At 36.3% G+C, this 22,502-nt stretch overlaps 1 protein-coding gene across 3 annotated transcripts in view; it reads right to left on the bottom strand.

Moving 5' to 3' along the window:
* The window catches only part of MYBL1 (MYB proto-oncogene like 1), a 49,241-nt gene extending 26,739 nt beyond the window's left edge, over nucleotides 1-22,502 (bottom strand). For all 3 annotated transcript variants that reach the window (XM_010371582.2, XM_010371583.2, XM_010371584.2), the window contains exons 1-8: nucleotides 22,106-22,502; nucleotides 11,444-11,549; nucleotides 10,728-10,799; nucleotides 7,844-7,936; nucleotides 6,075-6,295; nucleotides 4,338-4,512; nucleotides 1,883-1,957; nucleotides 890-994 (exon numbers count right to left, since the gene is read on the bottom strand). In XM_010371582.2, coding sequence (XP_010369884.1) covers nucleotides 890-994; nucleotides 1,883-1,957; nucleotides 4,338-4,512; nucleotides 6,075-6,295; nucleotides 7,844-7,936; nucleotides 10,728-10,799; nucleotides 11,444-11,549; nucleotides 22,106-22,125 — 867 coding nt within the window. In that variant the 5' untranslated portion in view covers nucleotides 22,126-22,502. The remainder of the gene's footprint in view (nucleotides 1-889; nucleotides 995-1,882; nucleotides 1,958-4,337; nucleotides 4,513-6,074; nucleotides 6,296-7,843; nucleotides 7,937-10,727; nucleotides 10,800-11,443; nucleotides 11,550-22,105) is intronic.

The raw sequence follows: 22,502 nt of genomic DNA, 5'->3' as shown, positions 1-22,502 counted from the left end.
CAACATCTATATAAAATTTTTTCTTTTACAAGAATTGTTTAGAGAGCATAAAATCTAAATGTTCCTTTTTCCATATATTTTTAGTGTTATTACTTTCTTTAATTTACTGAGCTCATATTCTAAATCTAGTAAATAGGAAAAAATTTTAAAGAGAATAAAAGTAATTTTGGAGCTTATAAATCCCTCTACATCTATTCGAGTCTTTATTTTAAAAAGAATTAAACCCATCATTACATGGAATGTCTAAATTAACGCCAAAGCCTAATCTAAACACACATAATTTTCACAAATATATGTGTGTGTATACATATACAGAGAGTTTACTTTACACCTGCTTTGCATTTATGACTCAAGAAGTATCCTAACACAGAACATCGTAAGTTATGCTCAAAGAAATGTGTATCAAAATCAGGCAACCTTGGGCCAGGCACAGCGGCTCACAGCTATAATCCCAGCACTTTGGGAGGCCAAGGCAGGAGAATCACTTGAGCCCAGGAGCTTGAGACCAGCCTGAGCAACACGGTGAAACCCTGTCTCTACAAAAATAAAAAATAAAAAAAATTTGTCAGGCATGGTGGCAGGCACCTGTAGTCCCAGCTACTTGAGAGGCTGAGGTGGGGCATCATTTGAGCCAAGGAGGTCAAGGCTTCAGTGATCAGTGATTACACCACTGAATTTCTGCCTGGGTGACAGAGCAAGATCCTGTCTCAAAAAGAAAAAGAAAAAATCAGGCAACCTCAAAGCTGCAAATGAAAAAAATAACAAAACCATTTTTACTCCATATTAAAATCTGCAGTCATACTGAGTATGCTTTCTAGTTGATAAAAATGACAAAAAGCATATATGAAAGATTCTAACAATACAAATAACACTTAAGCTTATTTCTTACTGATGGAATTCGCTTTCTTCTAACTTCATTCTCAGCTGACATAAGAAGCAACTCAAGTTCCTTTATTTTCTTTTCCTTATCAGGATCTTCATCAATGAAGGGTTGCTAAAATAAGTTAAATAAAAGAGAAAACAGGCTACTTACATAATTGCTTTATTATTAGTGTTCTCATTTTTATTTTCTTCTATGCGACATGAAATATATTTTTTCTAATAAAGCTTAATGCTACTAAATACTAAATATTCATTATCACAATCCCTCTGGTATCTAAAGAGGTACTGGTAAATATATATATTTTTTTTTTTTTTTGAGACGGAGTCTCGCTCTGCCCCCAGACTGGAGTGCAGTGGCCGGATCTCAGCTCACTGCAAGCTCTGCCTCCCGGGTTTATGCCATTCTCCTGCCTCAGCCTCCTGAGTAGCTGGGACTACAGGCGACCGCCACTGCGCCCGGCTAGTTTTTTGTATTTTTTAGTAGAGATGGGGTTTCACCATGTTAGCCAGGATGATCTCGATCTCCCGACCTCGTGATCCGCCCGTCTCGGCCTCCCAAAGTGCTGGGATTACAGGCTTGAGCCACCGCGCCCAGCCAAATATTTTCAACTTAACAGATTTGGGAAAATTTTAACGCCTTAAAAAAATGTTGCATCATCTATATCAGCTGAAATGTATGTTTGAAATATTTTAGATTTTTAAATCTTAATACATACATTCTATACAATTTAGCAAAAATATGTCCATTCACAACTTGAATGCTTTACCTTGAAAGAATGAAAGGACTACCATACTGGTATCATTAATCATCTTATATTTGTACAGTTTATATTTCTTAAACCCCACTTACACACTTTCTTCTTTAAGGTTAGAGTACTCCAATTAGGACAGATCGTATTATTTTTATACTGGTTTAATAAATGAGGAAATAGATACTATTAGGCTTTTTAAAATGTGACTAAACACATTTCCTTTGGTTTTTGTTATAAATAAAAGTTACCTGAATAAAGGCAGAAGTAGGCTGAACATGTTCTATACAATTGCCTTCAGGTGACACATACTGATACCCAGGTATCTAAAAAGTAATTAATGCATTTTATCATACATATAATGATATATAAATGTTTAAAATCTAAAGCAAATGACAAAAACTTTTGAAATAGTATCAACACAAAAAACTTAGAAAGTACCTGTATTAATTTTGAAATTTTATACCTATAATACTTTCTTATCTATTAAATAATAACTACAGCTCCACTCCTAGAACCTATGGATTAAAAGTCATAACACTTAGAAAAGACTTTTTTTCCCAGATGAAATATGAGAATTACTTAGCCTAGATTTATCGGCCAGTTTATCAAATCTGACATTCCTCAAATACATTTAAACATCTACTATTAGAAGGGTTGCTCTATCTCCTAGAGAAAACAGAGTAATTGTGTTCCTATGTGTCCATATGAATGAAGCACTCACAAGGACAGAGACTGAAGCAAGTTTTCAATGTTCATATCTCCTACTTTTATCACCACTCGATGCCAAAGGCTTCTTCTATTACTTGTCTTAGAAAAACAATCAGAATCACTGATATACTTTTAATAGATATACTTATGATAAGCTACGTATCATTCTGCTTCTTTCCTAAAACATCTGTAATAAGAATTTTCAAGATACATATAAATTTAGTGGGAAGAAATATGAGAGAAGGTGTTTTTAAAAGCCTTAAAATTGGGGCTGGGTGCAGTGGCCCAACCCTGTAATTCCAGCACTTTGGGAAGCTGAGGGAGTATGGATGCTTGAGTCCAGGAATCCAAGACCAGCCTGGGCAACATGGCAAGACCCTGCCTTTACAAAAAATTAAAAAATTAGCTGGGTATCATGGAGCATGCCTATAGTCCCAGCTACTCAGGAGGCTGAAGCAGGAGGATCACATGAGCCCAGGCGGTTGAGGCTGCAGTGAGCTGTGTGCTTACCACTGCACTCCAGCGTGGCAACAGAAAGAGACTCTGTCTCAAAAAAAAAAGAAAAAGGCTTAAAATCAAAAAATATAAATATGAAATCGTCTGCTTTCCATAATGATCTACCTAAATCACTATATAATGCAGAATCATTATGTATAACTTCTAACATAGAACGTTTAGAATACTTGATTAGTACCACTTATCACTCAGCTTGGTAACTCTAATGAATTAGAAACTTATCTTTCCCAAACTTTTCATGAAAATCTGTGACAGTATTTTAAACCCATCTATTTTTTTATCAAGTCACACATATAATAAAATTACCTTATTAGTTTAAATTAATTGAATAATGAATATATCTAAATTAAAAAGGAAACAATTCTTGTAGTACAAGAAATATCCTCATCTTTCCAACGTATTTAGATTAAGACTGTTAAATACTCTCTTGGCCCCATGTATTATCTTTCTACAAGTTAAAAAAATAAATTTAAATGATAACCTTTCTAAGACAGAAGCAGAATGTTTCAGTTTATGCTGCTGAAATCTAGACTCTAAAGAAAAATGTAAAGAAACATAATAAAAACCTTAAGGTATTGAGTATCAGCAGATAATTATACTGTCTTCACTTGTTTTCCTATTGTTAATGAAAATGTCATTACTCTAAGTGGTTCTTTTAAAATGATGCTTAAAAAACTTAATGTCCACAAAATGTCAAAAATCAAATCTGAGGCATAAAAAGCACAGATTTTTAATATCTCGCCCAATTTTATCTTTTGGTAGACAACTACTAAGTCCTGACTTAATCTTTACAATTTATGTGACAAGAACCAAGAATTGCATATTGTGAAAAATGGCATAACAGGTAGACAGGGAAATGTAAAACAAATCCCATGAAGACTCCTACACTAATTTCTTCCAAGTAGAAAAATGCACTGTAAGGGACAACATAGCGCTTGCCCCATTTTGAGCTCGTGTAATATCTACTTTAATGAATCATCTAAACAAAGATTAAAATTACCCAAGTGATTAGTTATCAGAGGGAAAAGCAAAGTTGAATGCCAGCAAAGGCCAATTAATTACCACACCCCCAAAACAATTACTTAAGTTATTTTTTGCTACTTTCTCCTTTAAGCCATTTTATATATACCTACCTCTTAGAGATAAGCAATACTATAATTACACCAAAATTTTTTAAATGGAAAGTACAGTAGAATGTTAAAGCACAGATGACCATTAGCTTTGAATCATAAATGAAGATTCAAAGAATTAGAGTATTAGGAAATGTATATAGTTTCTTAATGTAAAAATTACATATAAAAGGAAACATTTTAATAAATCTGTTCTCAAAATACTTATAAATCAAAGTTACACATTTTTTTCAATTTGTCTATTTACCCCTTAATATGCATTGTACTTGTCCTATTAAGAAACAAAACACCTTCTCATATAGCAACTTAAGAAATTTTTTAAAATAATAAAGGTATTAAAAGTATGTGCCTGAACAGGTATGTAAAACTGATTCTGGGTTTGCATATGATCCATAGCTGCACAAGGTTTGTGTTGAAGTTTAGATGAAGATCGTTCTGATTTTATTCCATCTTGTAAATAGCCCTCCTGTTCCACTTTTCTTCGCATAGTAGAATTCCAATGATTTTTGATAGAATTATCAGTCCTAAGAAAGGAAAGGTACAATTTAAAAAGAAAAAAGGATTCCACAGATTTCAACACTGTGTAACTTGTACAAAGCTTAAAACAAATTTTTACACTGATGAAATTAGATACTTTTTTCTTAATTTTTCTTTTGGAGTTTCTACTCAGGAATATAGGCGCTTTTTTTAAATTCAAAAGATAAACTGTATGTGCATATGTCAGGCATAGTTCTAAGCACCAGAAATATTGCAGTGAATAAGGCAAAGTAGGTCACTGCTGTCATGGAGCTTACACTCTCCTTGGAAGTGTGGAAGTGGGAAGGAAGGAAGAATAGAAAAACAAATAAATAAATAATCAGTACAATGCAAATAAAGTAGGATAAGAAAAGTGGGTAACAGAGTAATTTCGGTTTGGTTAGAACAAACCAGCCATACAAGAACAGAAAAAAAAAAAAAAAAGAGCATTCCAGATAAAGAGTATAGCAAGAGCCAAGGTCTTAAGCCAGGAACAAACATGATCATGACAAGTAAATCACAAACTAAAGAATCCCGGTATTCTTTTTCACTTCTTAGAACAAAATATTTATGGTAAGAAAGAATTCATTGGCTCCCTTTTTATCTAAGGTTTCCTTTATAAAAATGTAAATCTTCAATCTATAGCTACTTGTAGTGCAAATTTCATCCCTCATAAAATATACACATATAAAGCAGGTTTTCAGTAAATATTAAGGCACTAAGCTAGGTTCTATGGAAAGTAGGAAGATGTACAAAAGACTAAAAGTATCTAGACCTGGTTTAATAACTTGAATAAAAAATTTAACACTATGCCTTAATATCTTATCTATAAAACAAAGATAGCAATGTTTGCTCTGTATACTTTCCAAGTCTATAAAAATTAAGAATACATGTAAAAGCACGTAATGCTATAAAGAACTATACAGATAGAGACTACAGCAACAAAAGACAAATGCATACCTTCTAAGTTATGAATTTTCACAAGGTTGTTGGTCTGCAGTACTAAACACTACTAAAAAACATATGAATCAGTACAATGTAGAGTATACTTAGCACATCACTGCCTCTGAGGAAAATTCTGTATTTTAGCCACATGGATATATATACTACTTCCATGGTTTGGATCATACCATAATTAATTAAGATTGAATTTTCCCCAACACACTTCCATAGCAGTTAGCATATTATTCCCTGGTCTTATACATAGAAAGCAATATGAAAGAAATCTTAGATTTAGATTCTGTTCCAACAGAGTTTATACAAAGGGGGTCTCACTTGATTGGCACTGATACGTCAACATGATTTTAGGAGTGTATTAAAGGTTTATATAATCTAAAATCCATCATTTTATTGTATAAATTATTGCCATAAAATAATTCATTAAAAAAGCAATCATACCCTTTACCACAGAATTTAGTACAAATGGTCCCAAAAGGTTGCTTATGTAACATAGTCTACATTTTAATTATAAATTTTAAAAAGTCATAGGGGACTTGCAAATGTATTTAATAGTGAGGTAATAAAGGTCATGTTTAAGTACAGAAAAATATATATACATTTATATAAGCACCTTCCTGGAAGTAGTTTGGCAATTTCTGCCCAACGATTTCCCAATCGCTTATGTGCTTCATAGATGATCCTGTCCTCCTCTTCTGTCCAGGAAGATTTCTTTACCTCAGGATTCAGATGATTATGCCATCTTTCTCTACACTGCTTGCCTATTCTTCCTTTTAAATGTTTTGCAATTAAAGACCATCGTTTTGGTCCATATTTCTGAACTAATTCAATAACCTAGGAAACAGAAAAACAAAGTTTAGAAAAGCATTACCTTGAAAGAATTTTAAAACATAATTCAAGAATACCATTTTAAATAAATGCATTAAATCCAAGCCACAACTACAATTTGTAAAAAAATAAAAAATAAAAAATAAATAAAAACTAATAAATACCCCTTTAGCATTTGCCAGCTTCAAAAATTGATTCCAAATGCATCTAAAAATCCAAGGGGCTAATTAAAGACACTTGAAATTAAATTGCTCTCATACACTGTTAACTTGAAATAACTGTAAACATGTTGAAACTTGTGCATTTTCTACTCTTACATCTATTTAAAAAAAAAAAAAAAAAAAAAAAAGCTTCAGCACAAAGCCAAAAACAAAACAAAACAAAAAAACAATTTGGAAGCAGAAAGATTCTACCAAGTTATTGGGGCTGTCATTTCTTCCTTTCTCAAACTGAAAGGACACAGATTACATATTCTTTTTTCCACATTTTACAGTTGTTTTTATTTCACCTAAAATTGCAAGAATAGTTATTCCAGCCCACTTTACCTCAATGCCCTATGTCAAATATCACCTCATAAATATTTTATATTGGTAGACTAACTTTAATATATGTTGATATTTTCACTGTATGTATATCTATTTACTATCTTTAAAAAATAAAATTTAAGGCTTTGGTAAATGTATTTTTAAACAAGATCACACATTTTAAAACTTATGAGTAGCCATCCAGTAAATCAGAGCAGTCTAGGTGAAGTAACTTTAAAGTTTGCTCTGGCTGGGCATGATGGCTCAGCCTCTAATTCCAGCATTTTGAGTGGCCGAGATGGGCAGATTGCTTGAGCCCAGGAGTTCAAGACCAGCCTGGAAAACATAGCGAGATTCCATCTCTATTTATTTAAAAAATGTTAAAAATAAGAATAACAAATAAAGTTTGTTTTGAGCAGGAGTAAGGATGCTCTAATGCCTCAACTGCATTAGCAACTTTTATGACTTAAAAAGGCATTACTAAAGAACAATTCCTAGTGCAGTGCAGAAAAGCTTCTATTCATCTCTGACTTTATAGCACAAACAATGACCTTGGTTTTTAAATCACAAAACCTTTGGAAACATGATGCTCTGACATCTATCTAATCTGGGGCTCATTATAGGTCAAGAGAAAAAGTTAAGAATGACTTTTGTGCATATCAAGTTATTAGATGTAAAAATAAAATGAAAATCTGTTTTAAAATGTTAATTAGATTTTTGACAAAAAAACTGTACCCTAATGGTTATGAAACTGAGCTCAAAACAAGGTAAGTAACCTTACAGCAAGTATTTTTCCTTCTGCAAACCAAACTCTCAGAAAGAAAGGGCTGTATGTTATACTTGGTTTGACTCAATTTTTAAAAAACCCAACAACATTTCAAGACACTTAACATTCAATTCTCATGCAAGTAGCCTCCAGAGAACAAAATCAAAGTGACTTAAACATATACTTCATATGTCAAAACAACACATTAGGAAGAAAAAAACTAGTCTACCTACATAGTGAATATAAAGAGTATGAACACATTACCCTCTGATCTTCTTCTTTAGTCCAAGGACCCTTTATCAATTCAGGATTTAAAACTTTCTGCCATCGATGCTGGCACTGAAAATCAGAGCGATTCTGAAAAAATTTAGATGATTTTGTTATTAAACAACTGTCTTCCAGAAAGCAAGTCAGCCTGAATTTATGTCTCACATCCTTAGAACAAAGACTTCAAGAATAGTGTATTCAACAGCATTCTTTAAACATGTAACATTTATGTTACACGTCTGTGTCCCAATTACGTTTTTTTTTTGTTTTTTTTTTTTTTTTGAGAGGGAGTCTCGCTCTGTCCCCCAGGCTGGCGTGCAGTGGCGCAATCTTGGCTTACTGCAAGCTCCGCCTCCCGGGTTCATGCCATTCTCAGCTTCCCCTGTAGCTGGGACTACAGGCGCTAGCCACCACACTCGGCTAATTTTTTGTAGTTTTAGGAAAGACAGGGTTTCACTGTGTTCGCCAGGATGGTCTCGATCTCCTGACCTCGTGATCCACCTGCCTCGGCCTCCCAAAGTGCTGGGATTACAGGCGTGAGCCACGGCGCCCGACCTGTTTTTTCTTAATTATAGTAGTCAACAAGGCTTAGACTACAAATAAAAAACAATTTAAAACTAAAGTGTGTATCTTTACACTACACCTTATAATACAGCAAACGGCAAAGATAAAATACAGATAACTGCCATAAAGAAATGGATTTAGAGCTGAGGAATAAAAAGCAGTGGACAGAAAACTATACAAAGCTGACATAAGAACTCAAATAGGGCCTGGCACAGTGGCTCATGCCTGTAATCCCAGCACTTTGGGAGGCTGAGGCGGGTGGATCACCTGAGGTCTGGAGTTCGAGACCAGCCTGACCAACATGGAGAAACCCTGTCTCTACTAAAAATACAAAATTAGCCGGGTGTGGTGGTGCATGCCTGTAATCCCAGCTACTCAGGAGGCTGAGGCAGGAGAATCGCTTGAGCCTGGGAGGCGGAGGTTGTGGTGAGCCAAGATTGCGCCATTGCATTCCAACCTGGGCAACAAGAGCGAAACTCCCATCTCAAAAAAAAAAAAAGAAAGAAAAAGAACTCAAATAGCCTATCAATCTGGATTCACGTAGTTCAGCGGTACCTAACCATAGAGTTTTAAAAAAATGTAAAGGCATTACTATACTACTTCATGGGATCAAAAGGATGTTATAAATTATGACTCCAAGTTATTAAGAAAACATTACATAGTCTACATAGAAGATGCATGTTACATTTCAATTAAATTGGTTAAGTGTTCACACTTAAAAAGAAAATGAATTCACCAGAATAAGAAAACCTATGCAGTATCTGGGTAGAAACATCTCAAACTCCAAAAATAATAAATGAAGCCTTATTTTAGTTCAGAACCTGGTAACTCCCATATATTACAAGGATAATGACACCTAACACTTTATTAGTGATTCACAGTTTAAAAAATTGTTAGTTCATAAGATTACAGATAATCTAGAAACATTTAAAGGGACAGATACAAATGTTTTGTCTACCCATGGCTCTTTTGCCCAATGCACTTAAAATTATTTTTATTCAAACTCAGCTTCATTTATGGCTTCTGTACACCAATGTTGATCCATTTTAAGGCTGATACTTTCTTCAAAATAATCAGGTTGCTCCTGTATATCCTTGTAGCATTTCTGTTAATGCTAATGTAAATAACTTTTCTAACCTAGTTTCCATTTATTGAACACCTGCTAAAAATTAAGAATTGTGCCAAACATCCTATATGTTATTTCTAGTTCTACACAACCATACTACAGAAACAAGTATGATTATCTAGATATTATAGATAAGGAAGGTGTCAATCAAAGAGGCTAAGTAATTTTTCTACGCCCATAGAGCTGACATTTGAACACAATTCAAACTGACTCCAAAATTGATGCTCTTTCACATTACTTGCTCTCCATTTCTGGGTTATGTTGAAAGGCATATGACAATATAGAAAAAACATAGTTAACATGGTTTATGAAAACAAAAGTAGTCAATATTTAAATTCAAATATGTATATTTTCCCTCACTACTCACAGTGTATTAAGGATACAAATAAGAGTATATGTGAGGGCCGGGCACAGTGGCTCACACCTGTAATCCCAGCACTTTGGGAGGCCGAGGCAGGCAGATCACCTGAGGTTGGGAGTTCGAGACCAGCCTGACCAACATGGAGAAACCCCATCTCTAGTAAAAAAAAAAAATACAAACAAAATTAGACAGGTGTGGTGGTGCAGGCCTATAATCCCAGCTACTCGGGAGGCTGAAGTAGGAGAATCACTTGAACCTGGGAGGCGGAGACTGCAGTGAGCCGAGATCATGCCATTGCTCTCCAGACCAGGCAACAAGAGCGAAACTCCGTCTCAAAAAAAAAAAGAGTATATGTGAAAATACTTCATAAATTATAAAGCTATATAATGAACAGCAGGTGAATAGTAAGTAGTATGGTAAACAATAGGCATAATAGTTTTTAAAATCAACATTTTAAAAGGTAAGCCTCAGATGATAAGCTTTCTTAAATAGGGCTTTTCTGGATTTTTTGGTTAACTATCAAATATCTCAATATATTTCTCACAGAATGTTTTAATGTGTATTAGCAAATATTTATAAGGTCCCACATAAATTTATTACCATTTTTGTTTTAAGTTAATAATCTTTTTAGGCCCCTGGATAAACACATTACTAAAAGACCAGACTCTCTAAGCCATTAGCAACCAACTATAGGCAGACCAAACAAACAGGGATGTTTTTAGGAAGGAAACCTAAAATTAAAATTTGTGGACACATTTTTGAAAAATAGTAAATTTAACCCAATGCCTTAAACCAGCCATGTTAGAAATATAATTTAATATTTCACTTACTTGAAGATGACTAGCAATTAGAGTCCAATCATCAGTTCCATGTTGTTCAACTAACTTCTTTAATTTATCATCCTATTAAAACAGTACGAAAATTAGAAAGCTTTCCCCCATCCTTTTCCTCTACCCCTAAATATAGGTAACTCTCCAGTTATATTAAGGAGCATCTGGTAACCATAGAATAACTAAAGCTATCCACTATAATACAAATTCCTCCATTTATTATACTGTTTCTGTAAGTCCCAATGTCATCTATTATTCATGCCTCTGGTTGAAGAAAAAGAATGTACAGTTAATTGATGCATACCTTTTCTCATATTTTGTTTTTAAATCTTTCATAACTACAGTAGTTTTTTTGTTTGTTTTTGAGATGGAGTCTCGCTCTGTCACCCAGGCTGGAGTGCAGTGGTATAATCTCGGCTCACTGCAACCCTCTGCCTCCCAGGTTCAAGTGATCCTCCTGCCTCAGCCTCCCAAGTAGGATTAGGATTACAGACACATGTCACCACACCAGGCTAATTTTTGTATTTTTAGTAGAGACAGGATTTCATCATGTTGGCCAGGCTGTTCTTGAACTCCTGACCTCAAGTGATCCGACCATCTCGGCCTCCCAAAGTGCTGGGATTACAGGCGTGAGCCACCACACCCGGCTGTATAACTATAGTAATATTAATCCATAAATACATGTAAGAAACTAGTAAACTTTGTCAGATAATAACCTCGTCCCTTGTCCATTTTACTCTGTTCCAGAGCTTCTTCAGTCCTTTTTGTTGTGGTACTTCATAATCATGATCGGCATACTGAAGGTCATCATCCTCATCCTCACTACAAAAAAAAACATAATTTGTGAAATCAAGAATTTTATTTAAATTTGTAAATTCAATCATTGAACCTGTGTGTGCAGGTATGCCTGAAGAAATCATACAGACTACAAGATGTATTCACAATGAGACTATTCAAAGTATAAAAAATTAAGAGTCAGACAATGGGGTGGGATGTGGTACACTTTTTTTTTTTTTTTTTTTTTGAGCCAGTCTTGCTCTGTCGCTCAGGCTGGAGTGCAGTGGCACTATGTTGGCTCACTGCGAGCTCCGCCTCCCGGGTTCACGCCATTCTCCTGCCTCAGCCTCTGCAGTAGCTGGGACTACAGGTGCCCGCCGCTACACCCAGCTAATTTTTTGTTTTTTTTAGTAGACACAGGGTTTCACCGTGTTAACCAGGATGGTCCCAATCTCCTGACCTCATGATCCACCCACCTCGGCCTCCCAAAGTTTTGGGATTACAGGCGTGAACCACCACACCCGGCCTGGAGCTATACTTCATACTGACACCAAACACATGGGGTTGGATATGCCACTACGGGAAAAATCATAATCTTGTATGTCATGTTAAGGAATTTGACCTTTACTCTTCATTTGACCTTTATTCTAAAGAGTTAAAGAACTTAAACACAGCAAAAGACAAAAGACAAATATCTTGTGTTTTAGAAAAATCAATGACAAGAGTGTGGTGAAATTGAAAAAGAAAAACCGATTAGTAATCTTCACAACAGCCCAAGCAAGAAATTATTGGGGCCTGACAAATGGTAATGGAATATAAACCACAGCCAATTAAAAGACACAATAGAAGTGATCCAATTAACAATACCAACAACAAAAAATTTTTAACATCTAAAAATAATTTTAACATACAAGCTAAAGGTACAGTAAGTGACAAGACACTATTGTGAGACACAGAAATCTTGAACAAATGGAAAAACATTCTGACTTTTTTTTTTCAGATAGCGTCTCAGCTTGCTCTGTCGCCCAGGCTGGAGTGCAGTGGCACAATCACAGCTCACTGTAGCCTCGAACTCCCAGGCTCAGGCAATCCTCATGTACCATCACGCCCAGCTAATTATTTCTATTTTTTGTAGAGATAGGGTTTTGCTGTGTTGCTCCACCCCCAAGGCTAGTCTTGAACTCCTAAGCTCAAGTGATCCTCCTGCCTCAGCCTCCCAAATCCCATGCTTGGGATTACAGGCATGCATCACCATGCTCAGCCTTCTGACCACATTCTTGGATAAGAAAACAATATTATAGATATGTCCATTCTCTAATTTAGGGAGATGTCCATTCTCCCTAATTCATAAATTTAAATAAAATGAATAAAAATACCAATAGATTTTGGGAGAGAATCAGACAAGCTGAATCTACAATTCATATGAAAAAAAATCAAGAAGAATAGAGAGAGAAGTTTTAAAAAATAATAATCAGAGAATTACCACTACCCAATATCAAAACACACTGTAAAGAAATAAAATAGAATGGTACTACCACACGAACAAACACAGATAAATGGAACAGAAGAGAACATTCAGGAAAGAAAAAAGACCCACATGGAATTTGGTAAATTATAACAGTAATATTTCAAATCAGTGGAGTAGACTTTTCAATAAATGGTGTTAAGACACTGGGTAGCCATTTTTTTAAATTAAGATGGGCCGGGCGTGAACACCTGTAATCCCAGCACTTTGGGAGGCTGAGACGAGCAGATCATTTGAGGTCAGGAGTTCGAGACCAGCCTGACCAACATGGCAAAATCCTGTCTCTACTAAAATTGCAAAAATTAGCTGGGTGTGGTGGTACATGCCTGTAATCCCAGCTACCTGGGAGGCTGAAGCAGGAGAATTACTTGCACCCAGTGAGCCAAGACTGCACCACTGCACTCCAGCCTAGGCAACAGAGTGAACCTCCGTTTCAAAAAACAAAACAAAACAAAAAGATGGTGTACTACTTTACAATAAAATACACGAGTGAAGCAATTATTTACATTTTTTAAATGAAACCATAATAGTACTATAAAAAATAGAAAAAAAGTCTACTTTTCATATCCTTGAGTAGAAGAGAGGTAAATGTGACAAAAATCTGGAAGTCATAAAATAGATCAAACAAGGTAATGATAGTGGGAATTGAAAGAAATATATGACATCGAGAGATATTTAAAAAGCAGAAAAGAAAGGATTTTGAAACTGATAGATGAGGGACACGGAAGGAGGAATTAAAGATGACTCCAAAGTTTCTGGCTTTGAAAACATAAGTAGAGCTATTTACTATGGAAAATGAGAGAAGAAGAAACAGAACTTTGGGAGGGAGAAGAAAATGGGGAGAGTATGTGTAGTTGGGGACTGTTTTCAAGGTACTTGAAAAATACACAGGTGGATGTCTGGAACAGCACTTCCCAACAGAGATACAATGCAAGTCACATATGTAATTTTCTAGTAGCCACATTTTTTAAAAAAAGAGAAATGAGTGAAATGTACTTCAATAGTCAGTATTCTTTAGCTTAATATATCAAAAATATAATCATTTCAATATGTAATCAATATGAAAAAGTATAAATGAAACACTTTACATATTTTTTTTCTTACTAAAGTCTTCAAAATCTGGTGTGTATTTTGTAGTTAGAGTTCATTACAATTCAGACTAGCCACCGTTCAAGAGCTCAATAGCCACATGTGACTAGTGGCTATCCCATGAGGTAGAGCAGACCTAAAAGGCAAATAAGCACATGGACCTGCTCAAATACAAGGTCGAGGGTAGAGATGCCGTTTCGGCCAGCATACAAAGAATAGTTGAGGGCACAGGATGACCCAAGGAAAATTAATAAAGTGAGGAAGGGGCCAAAGTCAGAATCTGAGTTTTGATGGAGTAAAAAAAGAAAAAGCAATTTTAAAGAATAAACCCCCATAAAAAAGGGCAAGCCTTAATGATAAACTGAATTAGAAGGCCAGGCGCTGTGGCTCACACCTATAATCCCAGCACTTTGGGAGGCTGAGGCAGGCGGATCACCTGAGGTCAGGAGTTCAAGACCAGCCTGGCCAACATGGTGAAACCCTGTCTCTACTAAAAATACAAAAATTAGCTGGACATGATGGTGGGTGCCCATAATCCCAGCTACTTGGGAGGTTGAGGCGGGAGAATCACTTGAACCCGGGAGGTAGAGGTTACAGTGAGCCGAGATCACATCATTGCACTCCAGCCCAGGTGACAGAGCGAGACTCTGTCTCTATAAATAAATAAATAAATAAATAAACTGAATTAGAGGATTCTGAGTAGCCTGTGGACTGAACAAAGTCATGGCATCTGAAAATAACACAGTCTAACACTTACTTAAAACTTTCTAAGTACCAGACACTGTGGTAGTCTATGAAATTTTTCTCTTAACGCCTAACAGCTGGAAGAGGGGCATATTATCATTATTCCCATTTCACAGAATAGGAAACTTTGACTTAGAAATGTAACCTCTTGCCCACAGTCACTACTTAACCACTAATCTACAACATACTGGAAAAATAGGGGGAAAGTGCTAAGAAGCTGGAAAATACTAAAGACAACCTCAAGTTCATTTTGGAATCAGAACAACGTTCTGGTTCTAACTTAATGACTCACTCTGTAACCCTGAACACGTTAACCTCTCACGGATTTAGTTTACTTGTTTGTAAAATGATAGTAATACCACCTACCTTATAGTGCTGCTTTAAGGATAAAATCAAATGAGAAAATATATATAACACCTCACACAGCACATGGCACAGAAAGGTGCCTCAATATTAGTATTACGTGCACAGGCTGATCACCTAATAGTATTCAAAATTATTTTTCCCTTACTAGATTCAACTCTTTCTCAAAAATTCATTGATTTCAAAGAGCAAAAGTCTGAAGATTTGTTTAACCTTACTCTAACATAGTTAAGCGCATGCAAGTAGTTTCTAATATCAATGTGTTAGTAATTTTAATCTTACAAAATTGAAAATTGAAGGTCCAGATTTAATATATACTGTCTATAGATCCTTTGCAGGAACATCTAACTTCCATTGACTTGTCAATTCCATTGGAACAAAATTCTTCATATTTGACCAAGCAAAACACCAAGATTCTTCCATTCCCCTATGATCTGCTTCTACAGTTCAATGCACTTCAGTAGTCCAATGTTCTCTCTCCCTGAAGCCATTGTCTATTTGTAACAATAATCCACCAGTCATCCTTTCATACATGGCTGTTTTGTTTTGTTTCTTTTTTGAGATGGAGTCTTGCTCTGTCGCCCAAACTTGAGGGCAGTGGCACAATCTTGGCTCACTGCAACCTCCACCTCCCCAGTTCAAGCAATTCTCCTTCCTCAGCCTCCCAAGTAGAAGGAATTACAGGTGCCTGCCATCATGCTTGGCTAATTTTTGTATTTTTTTAGTAGAGACGGGGTTTCACCCTGTTGGCCAGGCTGGTCTCAAATTCCTGACCTCAGGTGATCAGCCAACCTTGGCCTCCCAAACTGTTGAGATTACAGGTGTGAGCCACCATGCTCAGCCCACATAGGGTTGTTTCATTAAACTATGTAAAAAAAAAAAAAAAAAAAAAAAAACCCTACAGGCTTGATTAAATACCTGATACGTGCAGCCATTTTCAGCTATCAGAAATATCACCTGATTGGCCAAGATTAAATTGTTAAATTCAACATCTTCAGGGTCCAATGACTTCATAAATTTCTAAGAAGGCTACTGAATCAGATAAAACACCACACTGTAGCTTCCTGTCCTATTTGTATGTACTAAGAGCACCTACCTTTCTTCTTTTTAATGTTTATCACATTTGCCAACCTTCACATTGAAAAAGTAAGGCTCATGAGTGCAGACCATGTCTATCATGTTCACCTCTCAGGACTAAGCACAGTACCTGCCACTCAAATATTTGTAAAACTAATGCACAATCTTTCCTAACCTTCCAACTCCACCAAGTGCTCTATATTCCAAAATTATCTCACTCCTTTCCAACCCAACCAAACTTCCACCTTCTTCAATACATGTGATCTCAAAGTGGATCTAAGAAAGAAAATGTTTTAACAAATGAAAATACCTCTAGGAAGAGGCAAAAGGCATTCTCATTTGTTAAAAGAATTTCAAACCCCTAAAAAACACCTCCAAGTGGTAGAATTTTAAGAAGCAGAACCTGCTGAAACATTTTTAAATATTCAATACAGAAAAGGTTCTTTAAGGTTATCTACCGTACTGTTTAACCTTTCTTAGAAATGCCACCAGCAACATTACCACTTCCTGACACCCCAAATAGCCCTCAGGCATGCTTTCCACAGGGTTTCTTTCTTTTCCTCCCTCTCTTCAGATCCCCAAAGTTTCCATAACAGCGTATTTGAGACTGCTTTAAAATACAAGCTATTTCTAAGTCAAAATATTTTTTACCTTGGGAATTTGCCCATATAAATCTTGAGTATTCGCAAAACTATCTACATCACATTTAATCTATACGAAACCGACTTTAAGATTCTTACAAAATATTTTAAGGATATGAGTCCAAAAACATTATTTTGGTCAAAAACACGAGTTTCCAAAGAGTAATTTTCCTGAAAACTTTTTCATTTTAACTGTAAAATTTTGCCCCTTACTTTTTACCCACATACTTACTTTATTGTGAGAAATTTCTATTTCTACATGAGGTTTCATTCTGTTTTGCATTTCAGCATGGTCATCAGTTTCAGACACTGAGTTATATAGCCCATTCAATGTTCAGTAAGCCGGGCTTTTTGAATGGGTAAGTGTGAGGGAGCAAGTAGAATTCTTAGAATTATTTACCACTGGGACTTTCCTAGAGTCCACCTACTTCTTAGTTATGGCATGAAGTCATTTCTACATATATGTAAGTGAGTATTGAAAAGACAATGTTAACTTTCAAATACATATAACCAAAAAAAAGATCCTAGATATGTATCAACATCACTAGCTACAAAGAAAGATGCCTGAGAATGCCTATAATTTGCAAAGAAAACAGGGAAAGGATAAAACCCCACAAATCACCGCACCATTATCCCACTTTCACCATTTAACAATGAAAAAGTCCCATCACTGAAAAATGATTAGACATCATCAAAATGGATCTGCTCTACTTTTATATAATCTTTTGACATTTCTGTATTATAGCAATCAATGCTGGTAATATGTAATAATTTAATAAAATTGGCTTCCTACTATGTAGTTAAATAAACCATTTCTAGCCTAGTGTAATTATCTAGAAGATAGCAAAATAAAGTGACATTATTTCTCTAGTCACAAAGCAATAATAGATTAATTCGGTCTTTGACTCTCTCCAACCCAGGACTTGGTTTCCAGAATGATTCTGCTAGTTTTCTTAAGTCAAAGAAAATATTTATTTGATAAATGTCTAATACATAACCAAACTACTATATTCAAATGGAAACAGTTTCATAGATTGTGAAGTAAAGTGATTAGGGTGATTATGAAACAGTCAAAGGAAGCACACAAAAAAATTTATAACTCATTAGGCCAGGAAAATAGTTAAGAGTAACTTTACATTGGGGTGCAAGCTAACAGGACATGATACTCATGACTTTGTGAAATAATACCCACTTGATGAAATAATTCACATGTGATGTTAAGATAAAACGTTTAGAAGTTCAATTTTAGAGGATAACATCACTTAAACCAGTAAATGAGGTATTCCAAGGAGGAAACTGAAATTTTTTAAAAAATTTTTATTCTAAAAGAAAGAGAAATACTGGTTCTATAAAATTTGCTCTAGTAAAATTACATCAAGTTGATAATATTTTAAATCACAAATTAACTCAAGTCCGAAATCTTTATCACAGACAAAAAAATATATCTTTATTATACAATCTTGAGGACAAGTCCAATCATATTCAAGGTATGAAAATTTACCAGGTTGATTTAATAAAGTGAAATTAGGCCACCCAGTGGTTAATATGATGTACTGCATACATGAATATTTTATTTCCAAATCTGAACTGTGCAAACCAGCATTATTATAGTAAGACAAATTTTACTTTACATAACCTTTGATCATTATTAATAGCAATACTGAAGAGAGTTCCACCTAGTAATTTCATAAACAAAAACAATGTGAGAAAATTTCTATTTCATTAGTATGTATATGCTTTTAAATGAGAAAAGATTACAAAATGTCTTCAGATATATATATTAAAGCTAGAAACTACCTTACAGACCATAAAATCCAAACTCCATACATTAACCAGATGAAAAACTGAGGCAGAGTTTACCAGCTTCCCCAAACAATATTGCCAGTTAATGACAAAACCGATTAAAAGATCAGCTCTCATATTTCAGTATAATTTCATCCCCACCCATTTTGCTGGAAACAACACAGTAAAATTGGTTCCTACAGACACACATATACATAACATTGAAAAAACATCTTCTATTTCAAGAGCTGGCTTTTATCTTTTCAGGTTAGTGAAGTCATAGGTCATCTCAAGCGTAAATACTTTAATCTGTTACTAGTAAGCAGGTTTCTAAATGACTTTTTTAAAGTTTACTTTAAAGGGTAAAACTGACTTTCGAATCTAAAATTAATTATGTATATATAAATATGCTTAAAAGTCAAATATATATTAACAATAGATATATTAATGCTAGTATTGCCTGTAAATTGTCATTGCAACTCCCAGTGGGACGTAAAATTATTTAAAGTCACAATACAAATGAGTTTTCCTTTATGTAAATCTAGAGGAGAGATACTACAGCTATCTTAAAGGTCAAAACAGCTAACGTCCTGAAGTTGTTTCACACTTGAGTTAACAGTTTTCTACTCTTAGTTTTTTGTTTTTTTTTTTTTCAGATCACATAGGAAACGTATATTACAGGCTTTATGCCTATGCTCTTAAGCAAAACTTTTATACAGCAAAGTACAGTTTTCACTTGAACGCTTAAATGGTTGTATACTGGAGATCTCAAATTACAACCTGAAGTAACTTAATTATTTCTTTTCCCTTTCAACTATAAATTGAGTTCAAATATATTAAGATACTTAGCTAAAAGGCAAGAGAGATTTTTCCCAATGACTACATTATTTTTGCTTCAAAACAATTCACACTCTATCTTCTTTTGTTTTTGGTTGAAGCACAAAAGCAGAGCATCTACTATCGTCTAAGATACGTAAATCATATTTACGTATGCAAGAAATGTAATTTAGAGTATGAAACACATTCAAGTATGAAGACTTAAGAGATACATCATGGCCGGGCGCGATGGCTCAAGCCTGTAATCCCAGCACTTTGGGAGGCCAAGGCGGGCGGATCACGAGGTCAGGAGATCGAGACCATCCTGGCTAACATGGTGAAACCCCGTCTCTACTAAAAAATACAAAAAAACTAGCCGGGCGAGGTGGCGGGCATCTGTAGTCCCAGCTACTCGGGAGGCTGAGGCAGGAGAATGGCGTGAACCCAGGAGGTGGAGCTTGCAGTGAGCTGAGATCCGGCCACTGCACTCCAGCCTGGGCGACAGAGCGAGACTCCGTCTCAAAAAAAAAAAAAAAGAGATACATCATTCAGAGATGATAATTTCTCCCCACATCCTCTATCTGTATACTCCCAGGGACAGTGTCCCAGGGACAGTGTAGCTTCACCCCACCACATTTAATTACTCGAGATTTGACTCTTTAAATCACTCAATCATGTTTAAATCAATCATGTTTAAATTAACTTACACAACTGGCAAGGGATAAATGTCAAAAGTACAATATTTAGATTTTAAGCTCACAGTATTCTCAATAAAACAACTTATATAGGCAAACTAACATTAAGTTATTTCTCCTTTGTCTATTATTATGAAACATACACTTCATACATATGAAATTGACAGAAAACCTTTTGGGGAGGGGAAGGTTCTGACATTTAAACATTCATGTCTCGTCATAATTTTAATTTAACTAAATGCTGATGACAGAATTAGCCAAGAAACTGTTTCAAATAAGATTAACAGCAATACTGATAAGTAGATATCACACATTAATAAACTTGTTATTGAGTTAACATATTCAATTGTCATCTTATTTTTACATTTTTTATATTTAAAAATTCAAAAAGCCTAAACCAGTACTTCAGCAATCATAATTACAAGAGCTTTAAATATCTCTTTTCTGAAGATTGATGTTAATTGGGTCCTTGAAGTTCTAGAGGGGAGGTTCTTTCCTGGGTGATTTTGTCCCCCAAAAGATATCTGGCAATGTCTGGTGACATTTTTACTGTCATGACTGAGGGAAGTGGAGTGTTCCTATCTCTACTGGGTAGAAGCCAGGGATGCTGCTAAACATCTCCCCATTACAAAGAATTATCTGGCCCAAGATGTCAATAGTGCAAAGGTTGAAAACAGTTTTAGAGGGGTCTGTGTATACATTTATATAATCTCAAGGGTTTGTCCTATAACTTACTACAAAACTAATAAGTTTACCGGGACTTAAGGATTTCTGCAAAAGCATCCTGCACACAGCAGATGCTTAACAGACAAAGCAAAAAACAATTATGTATAGTTACTGCCAATTTTTAGCAGAACTCTGCAGTGAATGACCCCCATTACTAAATTTCAACTTAGGAAATACATCTCTAGTTAAGATTTTGGGGCTGTGGATCTAGATTTTAAAAAATTTGGAAATTCTGCCAAATATCTTTTCAGGTTTATTTGATAATGCTGAAAATCAGAAGACACCCTATATTTTTGTTATCTAAGCAATTACTCCACATAATTTATGAGTAGCTGCTGTAATGGCATGTAAACAAAAATTAGACACATAAATTCATCCTAGCACATTTTCCAGGCAAAGGTGGAAAAAAGTGCTTTACCTCTCTGCAACACTTAGGTACGGTCAGAGTCAAACACAGACACTCAAAATATTAAGTGAATCAAACACATTGTTTTATTTTAAGATCAAGCTACTCGTTGTTACTACTAGTTGCTACTATGTGACATGGTCCCAATAGAGGATATTAAAATATACATATATACATAAAGCTGAGAATATGGGTATGGAAATTACAGAAAACATCGAAAAGGTCCGCTCAGCTATTCCCCAGAGGATTTTCCACAACGTTTCAAGATAGCCAGGTTGGCAGAGGGGTGGCTGCCCAGGTTCACCACGGAGTTCCTATTTTGACTGCACTGTCATTCAGAAAAGAGTCGCCCGAACACCATTTTCAAGTCCTCCTGGCAGGAGACAGCCAGTTTTCTCTGCGTTGCGAACTCCCTAAAAGCGCTCGACTTACCTGGCAAGAAACCTGCCTCGAAGTAGTGGCCGCGTGAGGGCAGGAGTCTGGACACGCACTGTGGGGAGAGCCACGGAGAAACCTGGGCATCTCGTACGTCCCGCGCCTCAAACACCCTGGTCCCCAACTCTCCACACGTCGCGGCTGCGCTCCGGCCATCGAGGCCAAGCGGCCGCGGGCACGCGGGAAGAAAAACCTCTGCCCTCGCCGGGGAGGGCCTTATGGCGGGAGGGGGCAGCTGGATAGGAAAGAGAATCTGAGCCGAGACGGCGCCGACAGGCCTGAGCGAAAGGGGTGCCACCCACCTGCGCGACCTCTTCGCCATCCTCCAAGTACCGCATAGGAGCGGGCTGGGCGGGGACGCGGGTCAGCCTCCTCCAGCCTCCGGCGAATGCTCCTTCTCCCTGATCCTCCAGCCGCTTCCCTCGCTCCCTCTAGAGACTGCCGAGTGCGGAACGCACGTCCTCGACAGGGCAGGAGGGAGGGACAGCGGGGGCGGACCGCGACCCGCCCCCGACCCCGGCCCGCAGCGCCGCTCTTAGCCCCGGCCCGGCCCTGCCAGGGATGCCCCCAACATGTCAGGAGGAGCGATCCCGCCCTCCGCCAGCTTCTGCCGCCGCTTGTCAGCCTCCCCGCCCCGGTCCCAGACTGGCTCCGCCACAGGCGCCGACCCTTCCCTCTCCCCGCAGCTAGCAGTTCTGC

The sequence above is a fragment of the Rhinopithecus roxellana genome, chromosome 9 (genome assembly GCF_007565055.1).
Source record: "Rhinopithecus roxellana isolate Shanxi Qingling chromosome 9, ASM756505v1, whole genome shotgun sequence".
NCBI classification, from domain to species: Eukaryota; Metazoa; Chordata; class Mammalia; order Primates; family Cercopithecidae; genus Rhinopithecus; species Rhinopithecus roxellana.
Note: the sequence above shows the minus strand (reverse complement) of the source record. Positions and strands in the feature narration are given on the sequence as shown.